This window comes from Erinaceus europaeus, chromosome 2, assembly GCF_950295315.1.
Source record: "Erinaceus europaeus chromosome 2, mEriEur2.1, whole genome shotgun sequence".
Taxonomy (NCBI): domain Eukaryota; kingdom Metazoa; phylum Chordata; class Mammalia; order Eulipotyphla; family Erinaceidae; genus Erinaceus; species Erinaceus europaeus.
The window spans coordinates 55,600,892-55,623,635 of NC_080163.1; the positions used below are offsets into that span (position 1 = coordinate 55,600,892).

The following is a 22,744-nucleotide window of genomic DNA, read 5'->3' on the forward strand; positions in this document are numbered from 1 at the left end:
GCAGATAAGAAGCCACACAGCTTTTTCTCCCTGCTTAGTCTCATGGGTGCCCACGTCTGCAAGCTTACCAGGCCCCTCTCCCAGGCAGCAGTTGCTACTCACTGGTGGAAAGGAAGTTGCAGGGGCTCCAGTGCTGACACAGGTACCAGACCACGCTGGCCTGTCATCAAGGACACGCCTTCCCAGTCAGACTCGCCTTCTGCCATCTTCACAGAGACAAGCTCATTCTTGCAAAGTGTCAGACACTCCCCTTCTTTTTCAGCTGGCTCAATCACAGAACGCACAGCTCTGCAGACAAAGTGACCTGTGGATAATGAGAGAAACCCTTTACAAGGAGTAGCAGGAAGCAAGAAGAGGTCATCACACATTATACCATGCCTCTCCAGAGCTTCAATCCTGTCCTTCCTGGATTGGATTATAGACAGTCAAGGTAAAACACCTCAGGGATCCCTTTAGTGGCAGGGACGGTCACAGAAAAACTGATACCAGGAAAGAAAAAGGAATTCATTTAAAAAGACAGAAAATTCTGAGCAACTTATAAAAATAAAATCTAGTTATGACATTTCCTAAAGAAAAACTAAAAACACTAAAAGTATACACTTAACAGAACAACAGTTATAATTGTAACCTTGTCCTTAATCTTAGAAGCAACAAAGAAAAAATTACACATATTTAAGTGAAGATGTTTCTTCACCTAAATTTTACAGTTGCACCTCATAAAAGTTTCTTTGGGAGAGTGGGGCAGTAGCACAGCAGGTTATGCGCAGATTGGCACAAAGTGCAAGGACCGGCATAAGGATTTTGGTTCAAGCCCCCGGCTCCCCACCTGCAGGGGAGCCACTTCACAAGCAGTGAAGCAGGTCTGCAGGTGTCTGTCTTTCCCTCCTCCTCTTTGTCTTCCCCTCCTCTCTCCATTTCACTCTGTCCTATCCAACAACAACATCAATAACAACAACAATAATAGCTACAACAATAAAACAAAAAGAGCAACAAAAGAAAATAAGTAAATAAAATAAATATAAAAAATTTTCTTTGGATGCCATGCAGGCAATGCAATCATAAGCACAAATGAATGTTTCCATAAAACATTCAACACAAATCTGACCCTTTCAATGTGTCTGCAATGTCATCAGTTACTGAAAGTTTTCTCAGAGCCTTTCAAATCTTTCCATGCAAACAGTTCCTTGGATGCTACAAGCAATTCCGACAGCTCTTTACACCATCACATGAAGCCCTCCAGATTTTGCAAGATTTACACTTTTATTTTATAATCATATGGTAACAAGTGATTCTCAGTGATGGATGCACATAAGAATTGTCTATCAGCTGATACAGAAATCTGGACCCCCCACCTCCATAGATTTCACTGAAATGAGTGATAAAATACCACCTGACATATCACTGTGGTAAAAATTCTCCAGGGTGGTTCTAATATCAGGCAATCAGTGAGACCACCAGCAAAGTTGACTATATGATGTCAGTGTTAAAATGAGAAATATGGGCCTAGGAAATAGCACAACAGTTATGCTGGAGGCTCTGAGGTCCTATATTCAACCCTAAGCACCACCATAAGCCAAAGATGAGCAAAGCTCCAGTCTCTCAATCTGTCTCTCATTAAAAAGAATAGCTTTCACATTTAAAATAAAACTCAGAAAGACTATAACAGGTGACTTTACTTGTAGGAGTCTTCACCTTTGAATATTCTTCACCTCTATTTGTATCCTTAGATGTATAATCAGATAAGCCCTCATCTGCTCCCTTGAGGGAAGATGTCTAGGAAAGATATCTAGGCATGCCCAGTTTATATTTGCAATACACTTATACAACCCATGGTCTAAGTATTCTTCATGGCCAGAAAAGATCTGTAACTCCCAAACACTGATAGGTGTCATGAAACCAAAGCTCCCGATGCCAAAGCACTTGACTACAGCCAGTTTGATACCTCATGTGAAGGAGGGGATATATAGCTTGATAACTATTGTAGTCATAAATCTGTTGAGATTCTCTTAAGAGTGCTACTTAGGAGAGACCTGGAACCAAAGAATTCTAGAAGAGATTCCTGGTTTACCTCATCTTATCAGTGATGCTTGCTGCCCAATGCAATTTCCCTGCTTCGTTTGTTCCCCTTATCACACTGTTCTTCTTTTTGCATCAGTAAACTGTCTTACAATTTCTTGATTTATCTTAAAATGAACTAATAAAAGGCAAGAAACCCAAGGTTGAGGCTGCACTAAATGCCACTCATCTGTAGTAAAATAAATTGGTGTGAGCCACTCCAGGCTTCTTAAGACTAGGCTACAGTCCTAAGTAATTATTCACTATTTCTGTGTCAGAGATTTTTTAAATTTTTTTATAATTATTTATTCCCTTTTGTTACCCTTGTTTTATTGTTGTAGTGTGTCAGAGATTTTGAGTCATTTCACATTCCCTTACTATTTCATGCTCACCTTCCTGTATTAGGAGTCCCAGGTACATTTTTTCCAGTTTTTTATCATCCATGGACACCTGGATTTCTGTATCCTCCACCAGTCTACAGTTGAGCCAGTACTTTTGATCAAACAGGAGATGCTCCAGACACAGAGATACATAGCCTATGAAGACAATACAACAGAAGAATTCTGAAGAACAGGATTCCAGCCATTAGCTAATTGTAAAAAAAAGTACTGGTAATCTCTGTCCTGAAGTATCTCCCAGCCTTCCATTCTCAGCCTTAAATTACTCCACTAGAATGGGAAAGGCATGCACTTCTAAAATAAATCAGTTTTTCTGAGTGTCTTTGGGAAGTACAACTTATTTTGAAATGATTTCATCTTCAACATCTTTTTTTTTCAGTTACTACCAGTGTTTCAATACTCCAGGCTGAATTTTTCAGATAGAAAGAGGAAGGCAGGCAGAGAGAGACAGAGAATAAGAAACCACAGCACCAAACTTCCATCAGTGCAGTAGAGGTCAAGCTCGAACGTGGGGCACATATTTGGCAAAACTGCACACTGTGTAAGTGAGCTATTTTGCTGGTCCTTGTTCACAACATCTCATGAGCCTGTGTAAGTGCACAATGAAGTGACCAAGCCCAGTTACATTTTTCTAATACATCCAAGATCCAGTGACATATGTGATTGTTTCTGGTCTACCTATTTAAAATTTTGTTCTATTTGATAAGTTGGAGAAAAAATGAGACAGAAGGGTGTATAGAGAAGGAGAGAGAAATAGAGACATCAGCAGCACTGATTCAATGCTTGGAAAGCTTATCTCTACAAGTGGGGACCAGGGGCTTGAACCTCCAAGGTCTCATATTTAGTCCCCTATTGCACCATAAACCAGAGATGAGCATTGCTCTAATAAAAATAAACAAAATAGGAGTCGGGCGGTAGCGCAGTGGGTTAAGCGCACATGGCACAAAGTGCTGGTGTAAGGATCCTGTTATAGATCTCAGCTCCCCACCTGCAGGGGAGTCGCTTCACAGGAGGTGAAGCAAGTCTGCAGGTGTCTCTCTTTCTCTCCGCCTCTCTGTCTTCCCCTCCTCTCTCCATTTCTCTCTGTCCTATCTAACAACGATCAATAACTACAACAATAAAACCACAAGGGCAACAAAAGGGAATAAATAAATAAAATATAAAAAGTAATAACTAAAAACTTTAAATGGTATTTATTTATTTATTTATTTATAGAAGGCAGAAAGAGAGAGCGTTGAATAGATCACATCACCAAAGCTTTCTTCAGTGGAGAGAGACAAGGTTCAAACCTAATACACAAGTACACATGACAAAGTAGCATTCTATTCAAGTAAACTATTTCTCCAGTTCTATTTATTATGAGAGAGGACACACCAATGCATTACCCTATGGGATATCATGCTTGTAAGTCAGGTATTCTATAGTCTGTGCTACCTCCTGGATCATAGTACTCTACCCCTTTCAATGATTAGAATCTGATCCAGTACTACAAGTAAACCTAGCCAGCTCTCTACTTCCCTGTTCGCATCATACCTAAGTTAAGATAGGTGGAGAACTTCCAGATTTCCTCCATAGTCTTAAAAGTGATGAGGAATTGGGCCTTCTGGGACTGGATCCTCACCAACCTTGCCGAGAGGTCCTGGATAGAGAAAACAATGAGTCAGCCTGAAACAACAGAAGTGTCCTGTGACAAGTTCATATATGAACCAAATGCTTTCTGTTAACTTGATTATGGTGTTAAGTTTTACATCACATGCACACACACACAATACAAGCAGCCTAAATCTTCATCAGGAGTAACTGGATGACAAATCATGGTCCATACAAGCAGGGGGACCTAATACATCATGGACATTAAAAATATAAAGCTCTATTACTCTGCCATGAATTTTCAGATGCTACCATGATGCCAGCCTGACATCCCTGGGCAGACGACTCCACCAATGTGTCCTGGAGTCCCACCTTTCCAGAGTCCTGCCCCACTAGGGAAAGATAGAGACAGGCTGGGGTTATAGATCAACCTGTCAATGCCCATGTCCAGCTAAGAAGCAATTACTGAAGACAGATCTTACACCTCCTACTCCCCATAATGATCCTAGGTACATACTCCCAGAAGGATAAAGAATAGAAAAAGCTTTATCCCTCTTGGAGTATGGACACAGGGTCATTATAGGGTACAGAAGGTGAAAAGTCTGGCTTTTGTAATTTTTTCCCCACTGAACATGGGCATTGACAGGTTGATCTATACCCCCAGCCTGTCTCTATCTTTCACTAGTGGGGTAGGGTTCTGGGTGTGTGGGGCTCCAGGACACATTGGTGGGGTGGTCTGCCCAGGGAAGTCCGGTTGGCATCATGGTAGCACTTGGAACCTGGTGGCTGAAAGAAGTGTTAACATACAAAGTCAAAAAAATTGTTGACTAATCATGAACCTAAAGGCTAGAATAGTGCAGATAAAGATTTGAGGGTCTCCATTTTATAGCTAACTAGTAGGCCTATTTTAGTTATATTCCAAAGAGCCCATGACTATACTGATTAAAAAGAATGAGAAAAGCAATAAAAAAAAGATACATGAGATGACTAATTTAAAAAAATATATACAAAAGCTTCCAATGGGGGAGATGGGATAGGGAACTCTGTTGGTGGGAATTATACTCCTCTGGTTCTATGGTCTTGTCTATCGTTGTTAAATCAATTTAAAAAAAGAAAGCTCTTTATGAATCGATACAGCCTCCAAATTTACTCTTCTAAATGGAGGTACCAGAACAACAAAAACAAAACCAGGGTATAGAAGTATGGAAAGAAAATGCTATGTTATTTTTTAAAAGATTTTATTTATTTATGAGAAAGATAGGAGGAGAGAGAAGAACCAGACATCACTCTGGCATGGATGTTGCCAGGGATTGAACTCGGGACCTCATGCTTGAGTGTCCAAAGCTTTATCACTGTGCCTCCTCCCGGACCATGAAAATGCTATGTTCAATATAAAATGCAGATGAACAAGGGTGGAGGATGAAATATAGAAAGCATCTCAGAAGGAAATTTGGTTGCAAATCTACCTAGTGATCGTGTTTATAAACCTGAAAGACAGGAAAATCAAAAGACACAAAAGTTAATATCATCCATAATTCCTCTTCCTTCGTGTACTCACTCTTTCTTTTTTCAGATAGAGAAAGATAGAGAGAATGAAAGAAACCATGGCATCAGGTTGAGGAGACAGCTTACTGGTTATGTGACTTTCATTCTTGAGGCTCTGGAGCCACAAGTTCAATCTCCAACACCACAGACCACTGCACATAGAGGTGTGCAGTGTCCTCCTCATGTCTGCCTGTCTGTCTATCTATCTACCTACCTATCTATCTGTCAATCCATTTGCAGCTCTCTCATTCAAATAGAAATAAAATTTTAAAAATTCCAAAAAAGAAACAACAGCATTAATGCTCCTTTCAGTGTGGTGGGAACCAAGCTCTAACCTGGTCATACATGTGGCAAAGCAAGCACACTATCCAACTGTATTATCGTGCAGATTTCACTGTATGATATCTTAAGGTGTACAGTGTGATGGTCTGACTTACATATACTGTGGAATGATTCGTTCAGTAGGTTTGTCTAACATCCTTCCCATAAACTAAAAGCAAAGGTAAGAAATAAAGAAGAAAAAAGAAATTTTTCTTGTGATGAAAATTCTCAGGATTCACTCTTAACAGCTTTCCTATACAATTGTACCTATAAAATTGTACATGTTTTGTTTTGTTTTTTATAGTTTCACTCTCCCTGGTTTCAGGTACTCTCATTCAGTCACAGTCTGAAACTACAGTGTATAATAAGATGTTAAGAGAGACACAGAGAGCACATTTACTTCACACTTTTGCTATGCTATATTGCTGTGATCGTTCTGTTTTTATCCATTATTTCTGCTAATCTGTCTACTTTAGAAATTAACAGTTATCAGAGGTATTGATGTATAAGAACAGTCCATAATACAGTTGGTTCTATACTACCGAAAGATCCAGGCATTGACAAGGGATTTTGGCCCATACACCCTGTGAAAGAGGGGGCCTACAGCATTATGAAAACATTATCAGCTGGTTTTCTTTCATTCTCTCATACCAATAGCCAGAATTATCATCATCATGTTGCCAATTGTTAACATACTAGACAGCACTGTGAATAAACATCCCATGGCTAAGTCTTCATGCACATCCTTGATTGTTTTGACAAGCTTTATTTCAAGAAGTGAGAGTGCAAGAGCATGTACAGTTTCAAAATGTAAGCGTAGAACCAAACTGCTCTCCAGAAAGGTTGTGCCAGTCTCCAAGTTCACAAGCAGAGCTAGAAAAGGGGGCCTGGAAACCCTTCCCCTTAAAACAAAAACAAAAACAAAAACTTGAGAGAATAAAGGTTTGAACCACTGCCCAGCCCAGACTGGATTGTCCCTTAAGAACAATCTTCTTGTTTATCCAAATTTCTATAGTTGGTTCTGATGATCAGAAAACCCCTCAGTCCTCAGGCCTCAGGCCAGGTTTCATCATCAAAACTCTAACCCTTCCAGTCTGAAGGCAGGTCCTGCAATGAGTGCAGCCTAGAATGTTTCTAGCTATGTCAACAGAATGAGAGCTCAGACCTACAGGGATACAGAGATTATAAAGACTCCTGCACTGAATGTAGGCCCCAGATCAAATCACTGGGATTTATAGTTAGCAATACTTATAAAGTTTTCCCATTTTGGGGAGCTATTCTCTTCCCTAATCCAGCTTTCTAGTCCTATTTCCAACTCTGACACCATCTCCCCAAACAATACTTTTTAGCCTACCTGCATGTTAGCTGTCGGTCTTAGGCAAAAATTAGTAAAGTCATGGGCCCCTTGGAATATACCTAAAATATACCTACTAAATTTCCTAAAATGGAGACCCCAAATCTCATCTGCTATATTCTTGCCTTTAGGTTCATGATTATTAAACTATTGTTCTGCTTTATATCTTAATGCTTGTCTAGCCACCAAGTTGCAGATGCCTCCATTATACCAATCTGACTTCCCTGGGCAGATGACCTCACCAGTGTGACCTGGAACCCCAACTCTCCAGAGCCCTGCCCCACTAGAAAAGATAGAAAAAGGCTGGGAGTATGGATTGACCTGCCAATGCTCATGTTCAGCAGAGAAGCAGTTACAGAAACCATACCTTCCACCGTCTGCACCCCATAATTATCCTGGGATGCTCTGAGAGGGATAAAGAATAGGAAACTTTCCAATGGAGGGGATGGGATACAGAAGTCTGGTGGTAGGAATTGTGTGGAATTGTACCTCTCCTATTCTATAGTCTTGTTGATCATTATTAAAGAAAAAAAGAAAGAAATGGCAATACAAAATAAAAATAGAAATAAATGCCTTGAGATTTGGCAATCAAAAAAAAAACTCAAACTCTAGAGCCAGAGACTCAGGTTCAAACCCTAATAACAACATAGCAGATGCTGTAGCACTAAAGGAAACTCACATACTGCGGTGCTTCTCCCTCTCCTTCTGAGTCTTTCTGTCTGAATGAAAAAGCTGCCCAGAAGCAATGGAATCACAGACAAGTGAGACCTTGCTCCTTATAAAAAATAAATGAATAGGGGGGCAGGCAGTAGTGCAGCAGGTTAAGCGCACATGTTGCAAAGCAAAAGAGCAAGGACCAGTATAAGGATCCCGGTTTGAGCCTCCAGCTCCCCAGCTGCAGGGGTGTCACCTCTTAATAAGTGGTAAAGTATATCTACAGGTGTTTATCTCTATCTCCCCTTCTCTATCTTCCCCTCCTCTCTCAATTTCACTCTGTCCTATCCAACAACAACAACAGCAATGGAAACCATAAGAATAACAAGAAGGGCAACAAAATAGAGAAAATGGCCTCCAAGAGCAATGGATTCATAGTGCAGGCACTAAGCCCCAGTGATAACCCTGCAGGCAGAAAATAAATAAATAAATAAATAAATAAATAACCCTAACACCCTGCCCTCAGGAGCTTTGGGTATAGAAAAGAACAGAAGGGCCCACAGGAAAACGCTCTTCAATTAGCAAAATCAGATCTCTGAGATTCTGCCACACACAACACGGAGGAAAATTTAGGTCTCATTAATTAAGGAAAGGGTTCAGGTAAAGATTGATGTACAGAGAATATACTGTATGACAGGCACTTCACTAAGATCTTCACAAGCAGTGCCTCAGTGGACACACACAGTATCCTGTGGCAAGAACACTGTTACTACACTATAAGACAAGTACTCTCATGGACCTAAAGGCTGGAATAATGCAGATGAAGTGTTGGGGAGTACCAGTCAATGCCCATGCTCAGCGGGGAAGCAATTACAGAAGCCACATCTTCCACCTTCTGCATACTCTGGGTCCATACTTCCAGAGGGTTAAAGAATAGGAAAGCTACCAGGGGAGGGGATGGGATATGGAGATCTGGTGGTGGGAATTGTGTGGAGTTGTACCCCTCTTATGCTATGGTTTTGTTAATGTCTCCTTTTTTAAATAAATAAAAATAAATTTTAAAAAAGACAAGTACTCGCATCACATTCCATCATTTCTGAAAACAAAAACAAGACCGTATGGCATCATGCATAATTGGCAGTCTTAATCTTTTTTTCCCCTAAAAGGGATATAAAATTATGTCTTTTACAACCAAATGACAGCTCAGATTTATTATAAAATGACATCCAATCAATGAGCAAGGGTCTAGGACACAGATTAAGCAATTTACCCAAGGTCACCTGTGAGTGACCTGTGGCTCTGATTGGATCTCAGATTCAGCTGCGTCTAGGCCTCAACTTAGATCCACAGCTTACCCACCTCTAACACAGGCTCTGCGGGCCAGCTGTCAATCAAGCACAGCTCCAGTCTGAGCTGAAAAATGGCTCAAATTAAAGATACTCTGGGGAAATTGAGACATGATTCAACCTGTTAGAGCACTAACATGCATGTCTGAAACATCACTTTATGTTTTATGCTAGAGCTGAGCAGTGCTCTGGTCCTTCTCTCTCTCTCTGCCTTCCCCTCCTCTCTCTATTTCTCTCTGTCCTATCTAACAATGATGACATCAATGACAACAACAATAATAACTACAACAACAATAAAAAAATAAGGGCAACAAAAGGGAAAATAAATAAATATTTTTAAAAAACTAGAACACATTATTTCACTATGTAAAGCAACGTTCTCCTTCCCTCCAGTTACTATAACTTTCAACCATTTCTAATGCTATTTTCCTACTATGTACTACCAAAGCTGTAATAATTAGACTATATCTTTCTTCCTTGGTGAAATGAGTAAAGAGTTATTTGCTACATTGTCTTTTCTTTATTTCCTGCTAATATATATAATTGTAAATTTTTCTCTTTTTTCTTAAATTAGAGCACTACTCAGCTGTGGTCTATGGTCATGCTAGGAGTTGAACCTGGGACAGCATGGAAATAATTTTGTATAACTATTATATTATCTATCCAGCCATAGTTATTAATCTTTGATAGGCAATTTTGGTTCTTAAAAAAAAGGGTAAGATACAGCCAAGTAGTGACGCACTTAGGTGAGCACACACTTTGCCATCTGGAAGGACCTGGGTTCAAGCCCCTGCTCCCTACCTGCAGGGGAGGAAGGAAGCTTCACGAGCATTGAAGCAAGGCTACAGGTACTTCTCTCCCTCACTATCTCCCTTTCCCTCTCAATTTTTCTCTGTCCTGTCAAATAAAACATTAAAAACATTATTAAAAATTTAAAAAGGTAAGACTTAGTAGGTTGCTGGGATTAAGGGAAGGAGACAAAGTGGAGTTATAATTTAATGGGCACAGAGTTTCAATTTGAGAGATTTCTGAAATAGGTGATAGAGGTGGTTCACAGAAATATGAATTTACTTAATACCACTAAATGGTATTCTAAAATAGTTACAATTTAGGTTTATACCACATATACTTTATAACAATAAAAATAGTAAATTTCAAGCCTACTTCATTTTTTAAAGTACTCTTAATGAGCTAGGTATTATAACTACTCAGTTCCCCCATGCTGTCATAGGTGCTATCCAAACTGTGGCAGACCAGTAAGAGGCACCTGCACAGCTCAGGCCCAACTCACCTTAAACAATGCCTGCACTTCCTGGTCCTCATTCTCCAGGGCCCAGAGCCGCCTCCTGGCCACTTCCTGCAAGGAACCATTTACACACTTCCTGGAGCGGCTCTTCACACTGAAGGAAAGTGTCAGGTCTTAAAGAAAACAGAGACAAGAAAGATCGGGTTCAAAATGTTCTGAATGGGAGAAATCAGAAAATCACCAATGTTTCTCACTTAAACTCTAACTTGATGTCCTCATTTATCAGCAATAATAGGTGGCCTTAAATATCCTTTGAAGGACTCCTTTAAACTTTACCCCTAGAAGGAGAAAGGGGGGAGTCGGGCTGTAGTGCAGCTGGTTAAGCGCAGGTGGCAAAGCACAAGGACCAGCATAAGGATCCCGGTTCAAACCCCGGCTCCCCACCTGCAGGGGAGTCGCTTCACAGGCGGTGAAACAGGTCTGCAGGTGTCTATCTTTCTCTCCTCCTCTCTGTCTTCCCCTCCTCTCTCCGTTTCTCTCTGTCCTATCCAACAACGACAACAACAATAATAACTACAACAATAAAACAACAAGGGCAACAAAAGAGAATAAATGAAATAAATATTTAAAGAAAAAAAAAAGAAGGAGAAGGGGATGCGGAAATGGAGGAATGTTCTGAAATTTCAAGAGCCGATGTTCACAGACTGTTTATTTCCACTTTATAGAAGACCATTTCTGTGTTGCCTGACATTTAACTGAGATTGGGCACAGCTAGGACATACATGGAATGACCTCGTAGATTGTGCAAATTTTATATATTAAATCATTCATACTAATAAATTATATTTATATATTAATTTTACAATATGAAATAGATATTGTGAGCTTTATTCATTGACATATGCCCAGATATTTTCTTTTTTTTTCTATAAATTACAAAGCTTTAGACTTGGGGGTGGGGGACAGTGTCTCTACAGACAGTTAGAAAGGCTCTCGGGACCCACGTCCTGGGCGTGGACGGCATGATGTGGAAGGCCTCCACACGGAAGTTGTACTGTTACTTATTTTTTGCAATAAAAGAGGCACAGCTGGTGGGGCTGCTGATGGTGAGAGGAGGGAACGTGACAGCAGCTTCAGGAGGCAAGGCCGGAGCGTGTGTGTGTGTGTGGGGGGGGGCACGGCGCAGGTGGTCCTGGGCATATCCCCTCTGGGCCTGCATGCGGCCATGGGGGATGGGGTGTATCATCAGGCCGGGCCTGGTGCCCCGAGAGCTCAGTCATGCTCCCCACTCTGTGATGGGACGCGCGGACTCTCTAGTGCTGAGCACAGGGTCCCCCAGAGCTGACAGGACAGATAGGGCTCTTTCCTCTCTGAACGGGTCACCCCCTATCAGCTGTGGGGTTTAGGCCCTACCTGCAGGATCGTACCCAGGGCCCCAGGATCACACCCAGGGGACGGGGCAGGGATCCCAGGCCAGGGTGAGGACGAGGTCCCCCATGTGTGCGCGCCACGGCCACATCACCTAGAGTCCCCAGGGTGCGTCGGGTGTGTGACAGGAAGGGGCAACAGGGTGAAGAAGGCACTTCTTCTGGGAGGGCCCCCAGATGGGTGAGCCTGGTGGGGCTTGTAGGGCCCAGGTCTGGGGGCGGTAAGGCGGGTGGCCTCCTTGGTCCCCAGCCAGCCTGCCCGCCCACCGGCTGGGAATTGGAGGTGGAGGTGGCTTCAGTAGTTTGGTCCCGAGTCCCGGGGCCTCAATGCAGAATGGTGTCCCTGCGGGTCTGAGGTCCCAGGTCCCAGGGGGGGTCTCACTGCAGATGGTGTCCCTGCGGGTCTGGGGTCCCTGATCCCGGGGCCAGGGGCCTCACTGCAGGATGGTGTCCTGGGTCCCAGGGGGCCTTGCTGAGGGTGCTGTCCCTGGTCCGGGGTTCAGGGCCTCACTGCAACATGATGTCCTTGAGGTTCTCCTGCAGGATGGTGTCTTTGACGGCATGGAACACGAAGAGGATGTTGTCCATGTCGATGGCCGTGGTGAAATGGTGGAAGAGTGGGCGGCTGCGGCTGCTGCTGCGGCGCTGGCGCTCAAAGCTGTGCACCAGGAAGCGCTGCACGTCCTCTAGCCGCCGCGGGTCCCCGCGGAAGTCGGGGAAGTGGGCACGGATGCTGACGCAGGGCACCTTCTCAGCCAGCAGGTCCGTCTTGTTGAGGAACAGGATGACGGACACGTTGGCGAACAGCCGGTTGTTGACGACGGTCTCGAAGACGCTCATGGCCTCTGCCAGCCGGTTGGTGTGCCGGTCCTCCATGAGCACCTGGTCGTACTCACTGGATGACACCAGGAACAGGATGGACGTCACGCCATCAAAGCACTGGAACCACTTCTGCCGCTGTGAGCGCTGGCCACCCACGTCCACCATCTTGAAGGGGATCTTCTTGATGACAAAGTCGTGCTCCACGATGCCCTTGGTGGCCTTGCGGGCCAGCAGGATGCCCTGCATGCTGGGGCAGTAGTTCAGCTGGCCGATGCGATCCAAGTTGTCCAGGAAGTAATTCACCGACTCACCCAGCTGGAACTCGCTCCGGCGGTTGAAGGCCTCTCGGATGCCTGAGTCCTGCCAGAGGGCGCTGAGTGCAGGCACATACAGCTGGAAGGTGGCCGGCTCCACGGGCAGCCCTGCCGGGTTCTCAAAGGCCATGAGGAACATGCCGTGTTTCTCGTTCTCCGAGTGCTGCCAGGGGATCCTCAGCTTGTCCCGCACGTCCACGAGGACCCTGCAGCCCTTGAGGATGTTGTCGAAGATAGTGTCGCAGAACTCGAGCAGCGCCTTGTGGTCGAACTCGCGGCCGTGGATGATGCGCATCTGCTTGAGGAAGGTGGACTTGCCGCTCTCGCCCACGCCCAGCAGCAGGATGTGGACCAGCCGGCGGCCGGCGCGCCGCTCCCAGGCCAGCCCCGCATCGATGGCTCTGCTGTGCCGCCGCACCTCCCGCTCGGGGTCCCGGGTCTCGGCCAGCAGCAGGCAGCGGCTCAGCGAGCGCACCACCGCGGCCATGGCACTCAGGCCATGGACCAGGCGGCCGGACGCGGCCAGCGCGGCCCGCGGCCTCCTGCCTCCGCCACCGCCCCCCAGATATTTTCTCTAGTATGTTTCTGCTATAGACATTCTTCGCTGCCCCAAAATAGCACTTTTTGGAAATAATAGTCATTAATATATACAAAAATCACTTGAGAATTTCCAGACTCAAAACATAACCTACCAATTATGCCAAGTAGGAACATTCTACTTTCAGATATTCAGGGAAATCTATCGTGAATTTATTAGTGTTTGCTGAGGAAATCAATTAATATATAAAAGTCAACCATCAATTTATTCAACACACTTCTACGTTTAATAAATATAACAGGTAGACAGGCTGGGTGGTGGCACACACTTCACCAAGCACAAGGACCCAGGTTCAAGTGCTTGGTCCCCTCCTACAGGAGCAGAAGCTTCAGAAACAGCAAAGCAGTGCTGCAAATGTCTCTCTTGATCTCTCCCACTATGTCTTCTCCTCTTTCAATTTCTCTGTGTCCTATCAAACACAGAGAATTAGAGAAAAATATGGCATACAAGAGCAGTGGATTTCTCATGTAGCCACCATGTGGGGTCCAGTAGGAAATCAGACCAACATAATCCTGTTCACCTGGAGTTCATACCAATGAGCACAATGATATCAAATGGAGTAAGTAATATGAAAAAATACCAGATGGTGTTGGGAAGTGTTTGAGATACAAATTAAAATATTAATATATTATAGTCTTATCAATATTTCCATTTTATAAGTAAAAATTTAAAAAAAGAAAAGAGATCAAGTCAAATCCCCAATTTATCTCATACTTGGAGAGTCATATATTTAAAAGCAAAATAACAAAGTAAGTAATTTCAGAGTAGGAGAAGACCTTTCTAAATATAACACAAAGCTCTCTGCAAATATATATATATATATGAATATCTACTGTTTACTCCCATGTTATTTGAAATACAAGTGACTATGTATATATTATTTTGCATGAGGATGTCTTTGACCAAAAAAAAGCAGTCTGTTATTTGTAAAATTCCTTGTTCTAAATAAAGCAGTAATGTAATACAGATATAAATTATGTAAATAAAATTATTTTATACTACTACTGTTGTGTCCTTTTTGTACAGCTAACTATACTGTTTAGTTAAACAAAGCTAAGTTTTTCAATTAGTTTATACTTGATTTTCTTCCTTCCCTAGGAAGAATTAGCCTTTTTTCTTATGTAAATACTGTAAAGAATTTTTTTTTATCTTGCAACAATAAAGATAGCCTTTTACCCCTCCCCCCAAAAAGGAAAGGAAAAAAGTACCAAATGGAGTAAGTAATATGAAAAAAAAATAATGTCAAAGGACAAAGAGACAGAAGTGTGACACCTTCGAAAATCAAGATAAATCTCTGGGTGGCATCTTCCAGAAAGGTTATAGAGAAGAGATTCACCTTGAAACTGCACTTTTCCTTGTAGCTTCTTTAGACAATAAGTAGTGATCCCATTAATAATTATCAAGCAGGGTAAGCCAGGAAGGCAGTGGACTGGATAGCCATGAAGGTTTCTCTTTCGGGGCTAAGTTTCCAGGGTCTTTGCAATTACTGAATGCATTAAAAACAGCCCCGTCGTGCTGGCCTGAGTACACCTAGCAGCCCTGGACTCCTATCTTTAAAAATCCTGTCTGTAACCTAGAATATCTAGAAATGGCTGGCATGGCCAATCAACCCCAACACAGTTGTCCAACTGACCTGACATCAGCATTAACTTGGGGCCGAAGTTTGTTCCACTCAGTTCCTCCTGGTTTGAGTTCTGATCCTGGCCAAGCCCTCCATCTGTGGCAGCTAAGTCCTGTCCTCTGTGTTGTAGCCCCACTACACTCTGAGCTCAAGGAAGCAATGTAGGCAAAGGAGGAGTCACAGTCTTGGGCTTGAAGCTTGGGCTTGAAGTACTGCCCTCTTAACTGTGCCAGCCTAAACGGTCCATTACCTCTCTACACTTGCTTTTTCTCATTAGAAATATGACCTTTAGATACCTATCTCATTGGGGATTTTGAAGACTTATTTAATGAGATTATGCACATAAACATTTTCTTTCAATGCCTCGTACATACTATGTGTCCAGTAAACACCTTAGGCACTAGCTGTTACATCTTGGAAATCCCCCTCCCCTCATCCCAGTACTCCACCTGTTATCTCTTCACACCAGTAATGAGCCTTGACTCTACCTAGGTTGGTGATTTCCGTTCACCAAACCATGTCCTTCTAAAGCTTGGTTCAAACTCCCTCCTAGAATTCCTCACCAGTAGAGTCCTTAATGAATAACAACCCTTTCAGTATGACTCTCCTGTGGACCAACCAAAGTTTAATCTATGAATATACAACTCAAAAGAAATGGGAGGGTTCAGGCAGTGTTACAACTGATAAAAGGCACAAGTTACCATGCTTGAGGACCCAGGTTCAAGCCTGTTCACAAGCAGTAGAGCAGGCTGCAGGTGCCTTTCTCTCTCTTCCTTCTCCCTCATACCTCTTATTTGCCTTTATCATAGTTTAAAAAATAAATGGAAAGGGGGGAAATGGCTGCCGGGATAGTGGGATCATCTTGTAGGCTCTGAGCTCCAGTGATAACCCTGATAACAAAATAAAACAAAACTGAATTTCAGTGACCTGGGAGTTGGTACAGTGGATGGAGTATTGGGCTTGTACTTCTAAGCATAAGATCCCAAATTCAATCCCCATCTCCAGCATCACATCTGCCAGAGTGATGTTGTGGGTCTTTCTTTCTTTGTTAGCAAATACATATATTTTTTTTTAATAACTGGATTTCAGGGAAGGGGAGATAGTACAATGGTTATTCGAAGAGATTCTCATGCCTAAGGCTCCAAAGTCTCAGATCCAATCCCCTGCACGAGAGCTGAGTAGTGCTCTGGTGATGATGATGATGATGATGATGATGATGATGATGATATAAAGTAAAATAACTGAATTTCAGTAAGTAGATCACTTTTGAGATCTTGACCAGTGAGAACTGAGGCAGGGCACAGCTTTTGTGTGCTCTATATCACCAAGACAGGGAGTGAATCAAGCTCACCCTGGTTTTAGTGTGAAATGCATCTTGTCCCTTTTTAATCCTCCTGCAAATGGTCACATAGTCACAGTAGCATATCTGACTAAATGGATCTGTGGCTATTGCATGAAGAAGAGTTTGCAGCTGGTGCTGTCTCCCTTCTCATCTGTGACCTCCCTGGAGACAGCATCATGCTGCAGAGCACCATGAAAGCAGACAAAATCAACCTCTGAATCATTCATTCAGTTTCCTGTGTTCATACCCATGGTGCCTTGGACTTTGCACATTAACAAAACGCAAAAAAAAAAAAAAAAAAAAAAAGCTGACTCCACTGCACTCATGAAACAACAGATGGTGATTTAGCCTTTTTCATGGCTGGCCCAAGCTGACAGAGGAACAGATTGACAGCATAGCAAGAAACAAAGCAGGGTTTTTCTCCTTTTCAGTCAGGCAGTGTGACAGAATTTCACATTGGGCAAAGAAAACACCCAGAATGACATTTGCACAATATCTAGCAGTATAATTTATATCCTTTAAGACATTCTCTTTCTCTCAGTAAAAACTAATAATAATTGTCGGGTTGAGCTTCATTGATGGGAGACAGACGACCCGGGACTCATGGTTGAGCTGTACACAGTATCTCTTTATTCATGTAGGACACAGCACAATCTCAGCTGAGCTAGAGTAAAACTAAAACTAAAAACTGAACTAAAATGAACAATCCTGTCCTTATATATATACTTTCCAAGTAGGGTGTGAACAGGATGTGACGTAGAGAGGGTGGAGAGAGAAGTGACTGGTGCAAATCAGGGTGTGACAAGGAGAGGGGGCGGAGCAGGCAAGAATTCTACCACTGAACCACCAATGCCCTGGAGGGAGGGTGGTGCTTTATGTAAATGTAAAAGTGATTTATGTAAATAGACCGCAGCTTTGAGTGGGATCAAACCAATCCCTATACAGGCATACCGGTGCTTGGTTAAGCAGAAGCCAGGAGGAGCTGGCATACTACCCAACAAATAATAATAAGTTTGGGGGAAAAAGACATTCTTTTTTTTAAATATTTATTTTTATTATTTATTCCATTTTGTTGCCCATGTTGTTTTATTGTTGTTGTTACTATTGATGTTGTTGTTGTTGGATAGGACAGAGAAAAATGGAGAGAGAAGGGAAGACAGAAAGGGGGAGAGAAAGATAGACATCTGCAGACCTGCTTCACTGCCTGTGAAGCGACTCCCATGCAGGTGGGGAGCCGGGGGCTCAAACTGGGATCCTTATGCCCGTCCTTGCACTTTGCACTACCTGCGCTTAACCTGCTGCACTACCACCCAACTCCCAAAAAAGACATTCTTAATGTAAATCTTTTCTCACCAATATATGATCATCTTCGCTTCTTAATCTTGCTTTCTGAGATTTGTTATTTATTCATGGTCCAAGCATTTTATGAATAAGGTATTTTGAGAGAAAGAATACATCTATATTGCTTTCAACACAGTGTGTTTATGTATATTGAGTTTTTCATCACTGAGACTTCATTCTGGGCTGACTTTTAATACAGAAAGAAACATAGGGAAAGAAAATAAGATAGCACAGTTTTACAAACTGAAACTTCTCCCAGTGTACAGGAGACTGGGGTCAAACCTGGATCATGCATAGGACAGAACAGGTGGACTATCCTGTGTGAACTATCTCATTGGCCCAAACAGTTCTATTTTATTACTAGTTATTGTTCTTAATAGTACACTAGCTTATAAATTAAATTTTATATTAGGTATGTAAAGGAAAACCATAGAATGAATATATATGTACACACATATATATCTGTACACACATATACACATACATACATACACATGCATATATATATTAGTACTACCTAAAGCTTTTTTGTTATTTTTTAATTTTTGTTATCTTTATTTATTGGCTAGAGACAATCAAGAGGAAAGGGAAAGATAGAGAAAGAGAGAGACAGAGAGACACTTGCAGAGATGTTTCACCACTCATAAAGCTTTCCTCCTGCAGGTCTAGGTGGGAGGGGGGAGAACCAGGTCATTGAGCATTTTAACATGTGCCCTCAATCAGGTGTGCCACTACCCAGTCCTGAAAGCTTTGGCTATCCACTGGGGATCTTGGCTTTCATCATCCATGCATAAGGGAAGAGTGTTCTATTTCATATGTCAGAGAGAAGGTGCTTTTGGAGGAGCAGTGGAGCATTGTGGTTGTGATTATGAACAAGACAGGGAGAAAAGAGTCCTTTTCTCACTACATGTTAGCTCTGTGGCATTGAAGGTCATCAGCTACTGACTGGTGTTTGCCACTTGCAGAACAGAGAATTTAGTGCCATCTCCTGGCTGAGGAATAACATGAGTCTGAGGAGACCTCTTGAAACTCACTTAGCATGTGTTTGACACATGGTTTTCCTTCAAAAATGCCCTCCTTTGCAATACAACAGGCACTGAGTCTTCCACAGATTCATTTCCAGAGACTCTGGAACAAGATTCAGTTTTGCCTACTGAGGTCATTCAAGGAGATACTTATGAGATACATGTATTGAGGATAAGATATATTGCACAATAACTTCAAAATCTTTTTTCTGCTTCTGAGTCATGCATATGCTTTTCTGCTCAGTCAATCTCACCCCATATATCCAACTGATTATTCAGTCACTAATTTGACAAATAATTATTGAGAAACTACTTCATATTTATTACCAGGTATTATGTAAGACCTTCATATATTTACTCAACCATTCTGGTAGCTATTTAACAAAAATTTTATAAGCAAAAAGTCCTCCTTTTGGGAGGACTACAAAGAATATATAATTATCTTTAAGAAAAACCTCTGACCTCTATCAACTTTAAATAAAATTAATGTGCATCCTGAAAGGTGGCATAGTGGATGAAGCATTTCACACTCAAACATGAGGTCCAAGCCCTGTTAGTGCACAAGCCAGAGTGATGCTCTAGTATTATCTCTCTCTCTTACTCTCTCTCTCTCTCTCCCACTTTTTCTCTCTCCTATCTATTTTAAAATATAAAACTTACTTTTTACAAACTGAATCTATGAATAACTTCCTTTAATACAGCAAATAAGTGCAGAGTTATGTATTTAGCAATATCTTTCAGACTGCATGAAGATTTTCAGCCTAAGAAGATTTAGTTTGATCCAGTAGTAATGGAGAGCATAGAAACACTTCTGAGGGACCGGGTGGTGGTGCACCTAGTTGAATGCACATGTTACAGTGCCCAAGGACCTGTGTTTGAGCCTCCGGTCCCCACCTGCAGAGGGAAAGCTTTGCAAATGGTGAAGCAGGGCTGTGGATGTCTCTTTCTCTCTTTCCCTCTCTGTCTCTCCTACCCTCTCAATTTCTAGCTGTCTCTATCCAATAAATAAAGATAATAAAAGTAAATAAAATAAATAAATATTTCTGACAATATTTCCTCTAAGTATTTAATATTTTCTGGTCTAAAATACAAGAGGTGTTGAAATCCCCTACTTTTACTGTGTTGCTGTTAAAATATTGTTGTACCCCTTTCAGTAGATGTTTGATGTATTTAAATGGCCTCTTGTTGGGTGCATAGATGTTAATAATTGTTAAGACCTTTTTATTGATTGAGCCTCTGAGCATTAAGTAATGTCCATCCCTATCTTTTTAAATTTTATTTGTTTTAAGGTCTATCGTGTCAGATTGAGAATAGCTGTTACTCTGGGGTAGGGGAGGTTCAGGTCCTGAAGCATGATGGCAGAGGAAGACCTAGTGGGGGGTCGTATTGTTATGTGGAAATGTTATACATGTACAAACTATTTTATTTTACTGTTGACTGTAAACCATTAATCAACCATTAAAGAAATTTTTTAAAAGAAATATTTGTGAGTTAGTCAATATCATAGTAAAGATAATGTCTATACAAATGCACTTGGTTTCTCCCTTTATTTCCTCTTTGACCTAGAGGTTGTTAAGAAGTGTACTGTTGAGCTTCCACATTTTGGGACTATTACTAATCTTTTGTTGATTGTTAAGTGTTAGTTTAGTTCCACTGTATCTGAGAAGATGCTTGGGATGATTTCAATGCTCTTGAATTGGCTGATGCTGTCTTTGTGGCCTAACATATGGTCTATCCCTGAGAATGACCCATGTGGATTTGAGTAAAATGTGTATTCCAGTTTCTCGGGATGAATGAGTCTGAAAATGTCCAATAGTTCTAGTTTATCTATCTCTTCATTTAGCTCCCTTATGTCTTTATTGATTTTCTGTCTGGATGATCTGTCAGGTTGAGAGAGTGGGGTGTTGAAGTCCCCTACTATGACTGTGTCGCTGTTACTATATTGCTGTAGCTCTTTCAATAGATGTTTGATGTATTTAGATGGCTTCTCATTGGGTGCATAGATGTTAATAATTGTTAAGTCCTCTTGATTGACTGATCCTCTGAGCATTGAGTAGTGTTCATTCCTATCTTTTTTAATCTTATCTATATTAAAGTCTATCATGTCAGAGTTTCGAGACTTCAATGAAAATGAAGACACAAGCTATCAAAATATTGGGACACAGACAGCTAAGGCAGTACTGAGAAGGAAGTTCATAGCTATACAAGCACACATTAGGAAACAAGAAAAAGCACAAATAAACAGCTTGATTGCACATATTAAAGACCTAGAAGAAGAAGAACAAAGGAACCCTAAAGCAACCAGAAGGACAGAAATCACTAAAGTTAGGGCAGAAATAAATAACATTGAGAATAAGAAAACCATACAAAAGATCAACAAAAGTAAATGTTGGTTCTTCGAAAGAGTGAACAAAATCGACAAACCTTTAGCCAGATTCACAAAACAAAAAAGGGAGAAGACCCAAATAAATCGGAAAGAGGAGATATCACAACAGACACCACAGAAATTCAACATATCATGCGAGGCTTCTATGAACAACTATATGCCACCAAGCTAGAGAACCTGGAAGAAATGGACGATTTCCTAGATACCTACCAACTTCCAAAACTAAGGAAAGAGGAAGTGGATAACATGAACAGGCCCATCACAGCTAATGAAATTGAAACAGTTATCAAAAATCTCCCCAAAAACCAAAATCCTGGACCAGATAGTTTTACAAATGAATTCTACAAAACCTTCAAAAAAGAACTAATACCCCTACTTTTAAAAGTCTTCCAGAAGATTGAAGACACTGGAATACTCCCTGCCAGCTTCTATGAAGCCAACATCACTCTGATACCAAAAGCAGACAGGGACACAACCAAAAAAGAAAACTACAGACCAATATCTCTGATGAACATAGATGCTAAAATACTGAACAAAATTCTAGCCAACCGGATACAACAGTATATTAAAAAGATTGTTCATCATGACCAAGTGGGGTTTATCCCAGGCATGCAAGGTTGGTTTAATAAATGTAAATCAATGAATGTGATCCACCACATCAACAAAAGCAAGACCAAAAACCACATGGTCATATCAAGAGATGCAGAGAAAGCCTTTGACAAAATACAACATCCCTTTATGATCAAAACACTACAAAAAATGGGAATAAATGGAAAATTCCTGAAGATAGTGGAGTTTATATATAGCAAACCTACAGCCAACATCATACTCAGTGGCGAAAAACTAGAAGCATTTCCACTCAGATCAGGTACTAGACAGGGCTGCCCACTATCACCATTACTATTCAACATAGCGTTGGAAATTCTTGCCATAGCAATCAGGCAGGAGCAAGGAATTAAAGGGATACAGATTGGAAGAGAAGAAGTCAAACTCTCCCTATTTGCAGATGACATGATAGTATGCACAGAAAAACCTAAGGAATCCAGCAAGAAGCTTTTGGAAATCATCAAGCAATACAGTAAGGTGTCAGGCTACAAAATTAACATTCAAAAGTCAGTGGCATTCCTCTAAGCAAACACTAAGCTAGGAGAAATTGAAATCCAGAAATCAATTCCTTTTACTATAGCAACTAAAACAATAAAATATCTAGGAGTAAACCTAACCAAACAAGTGAAAGACTTGTATACTGAAAATTATGAGTCACTACTCAAGGAAATTGAAAAAGACACAAAGAAGTGGAAAGATATTCCATGTTCATGGGTTGGTAGAATTAACATCATTAAAATGAATATACTACCC

General features: G+C 41.5%; 2 protein-coding genes across 6 annotated transcripts in view; both read right to left on the bottom strand.

Moving 5' to 3' along the window:
- SH3TC2 (SH3 domain and tetratricopeptide repeats 2) overlaps nt 1-22,744 on the bottom strand; it is a 74,512-nt gene that overhangs the window by 35,321 nt on the left and 16,447 nt on the right. For 4 of the 5 annotated variants that reach the window (XM_060180747.1, XM_060180732.1, XM_060180741.1 and 1 more), the window contains exons 3-6: nt 10,555-10,682; nt 3,987-4,092; nt 2,448-2,591; nt 103-304 (exon numbers count right to left, since the gene is read on the bottom strand). In XM_060180747.1, the coding sequence (XP_060036730.1) occupies nt 103-304; nt 2,448-2,591; nt 3,987-4,092; nt 10,555-10,682 (580 nt within the window). The remainder of the gene's footprint in view (nt 1-102; nt 305-2,447; nt 2,592-3,986; nt 4,093-10,554; nt 10,683-22,744) is intronic. The other variant, XM_060180756.1, reaches the window with a different exon arrangement.
- Nucleotides 11,847-13,619, bottom strand: LOC103107572 (guanine nucleotide-binding protein subunit alpha-12-like). The gene has a single exon (XM_060180720.1). It carries the CDS (start codon nt 13,557-13,559, stop codon nt 12,444-12,446), a length of 1,116 nt encoding a protein of 371 aa, XP_060036703.1. The 5' UTR covers nt 13,560-13,619; the 3' UTR covers nt 11,847-12,443.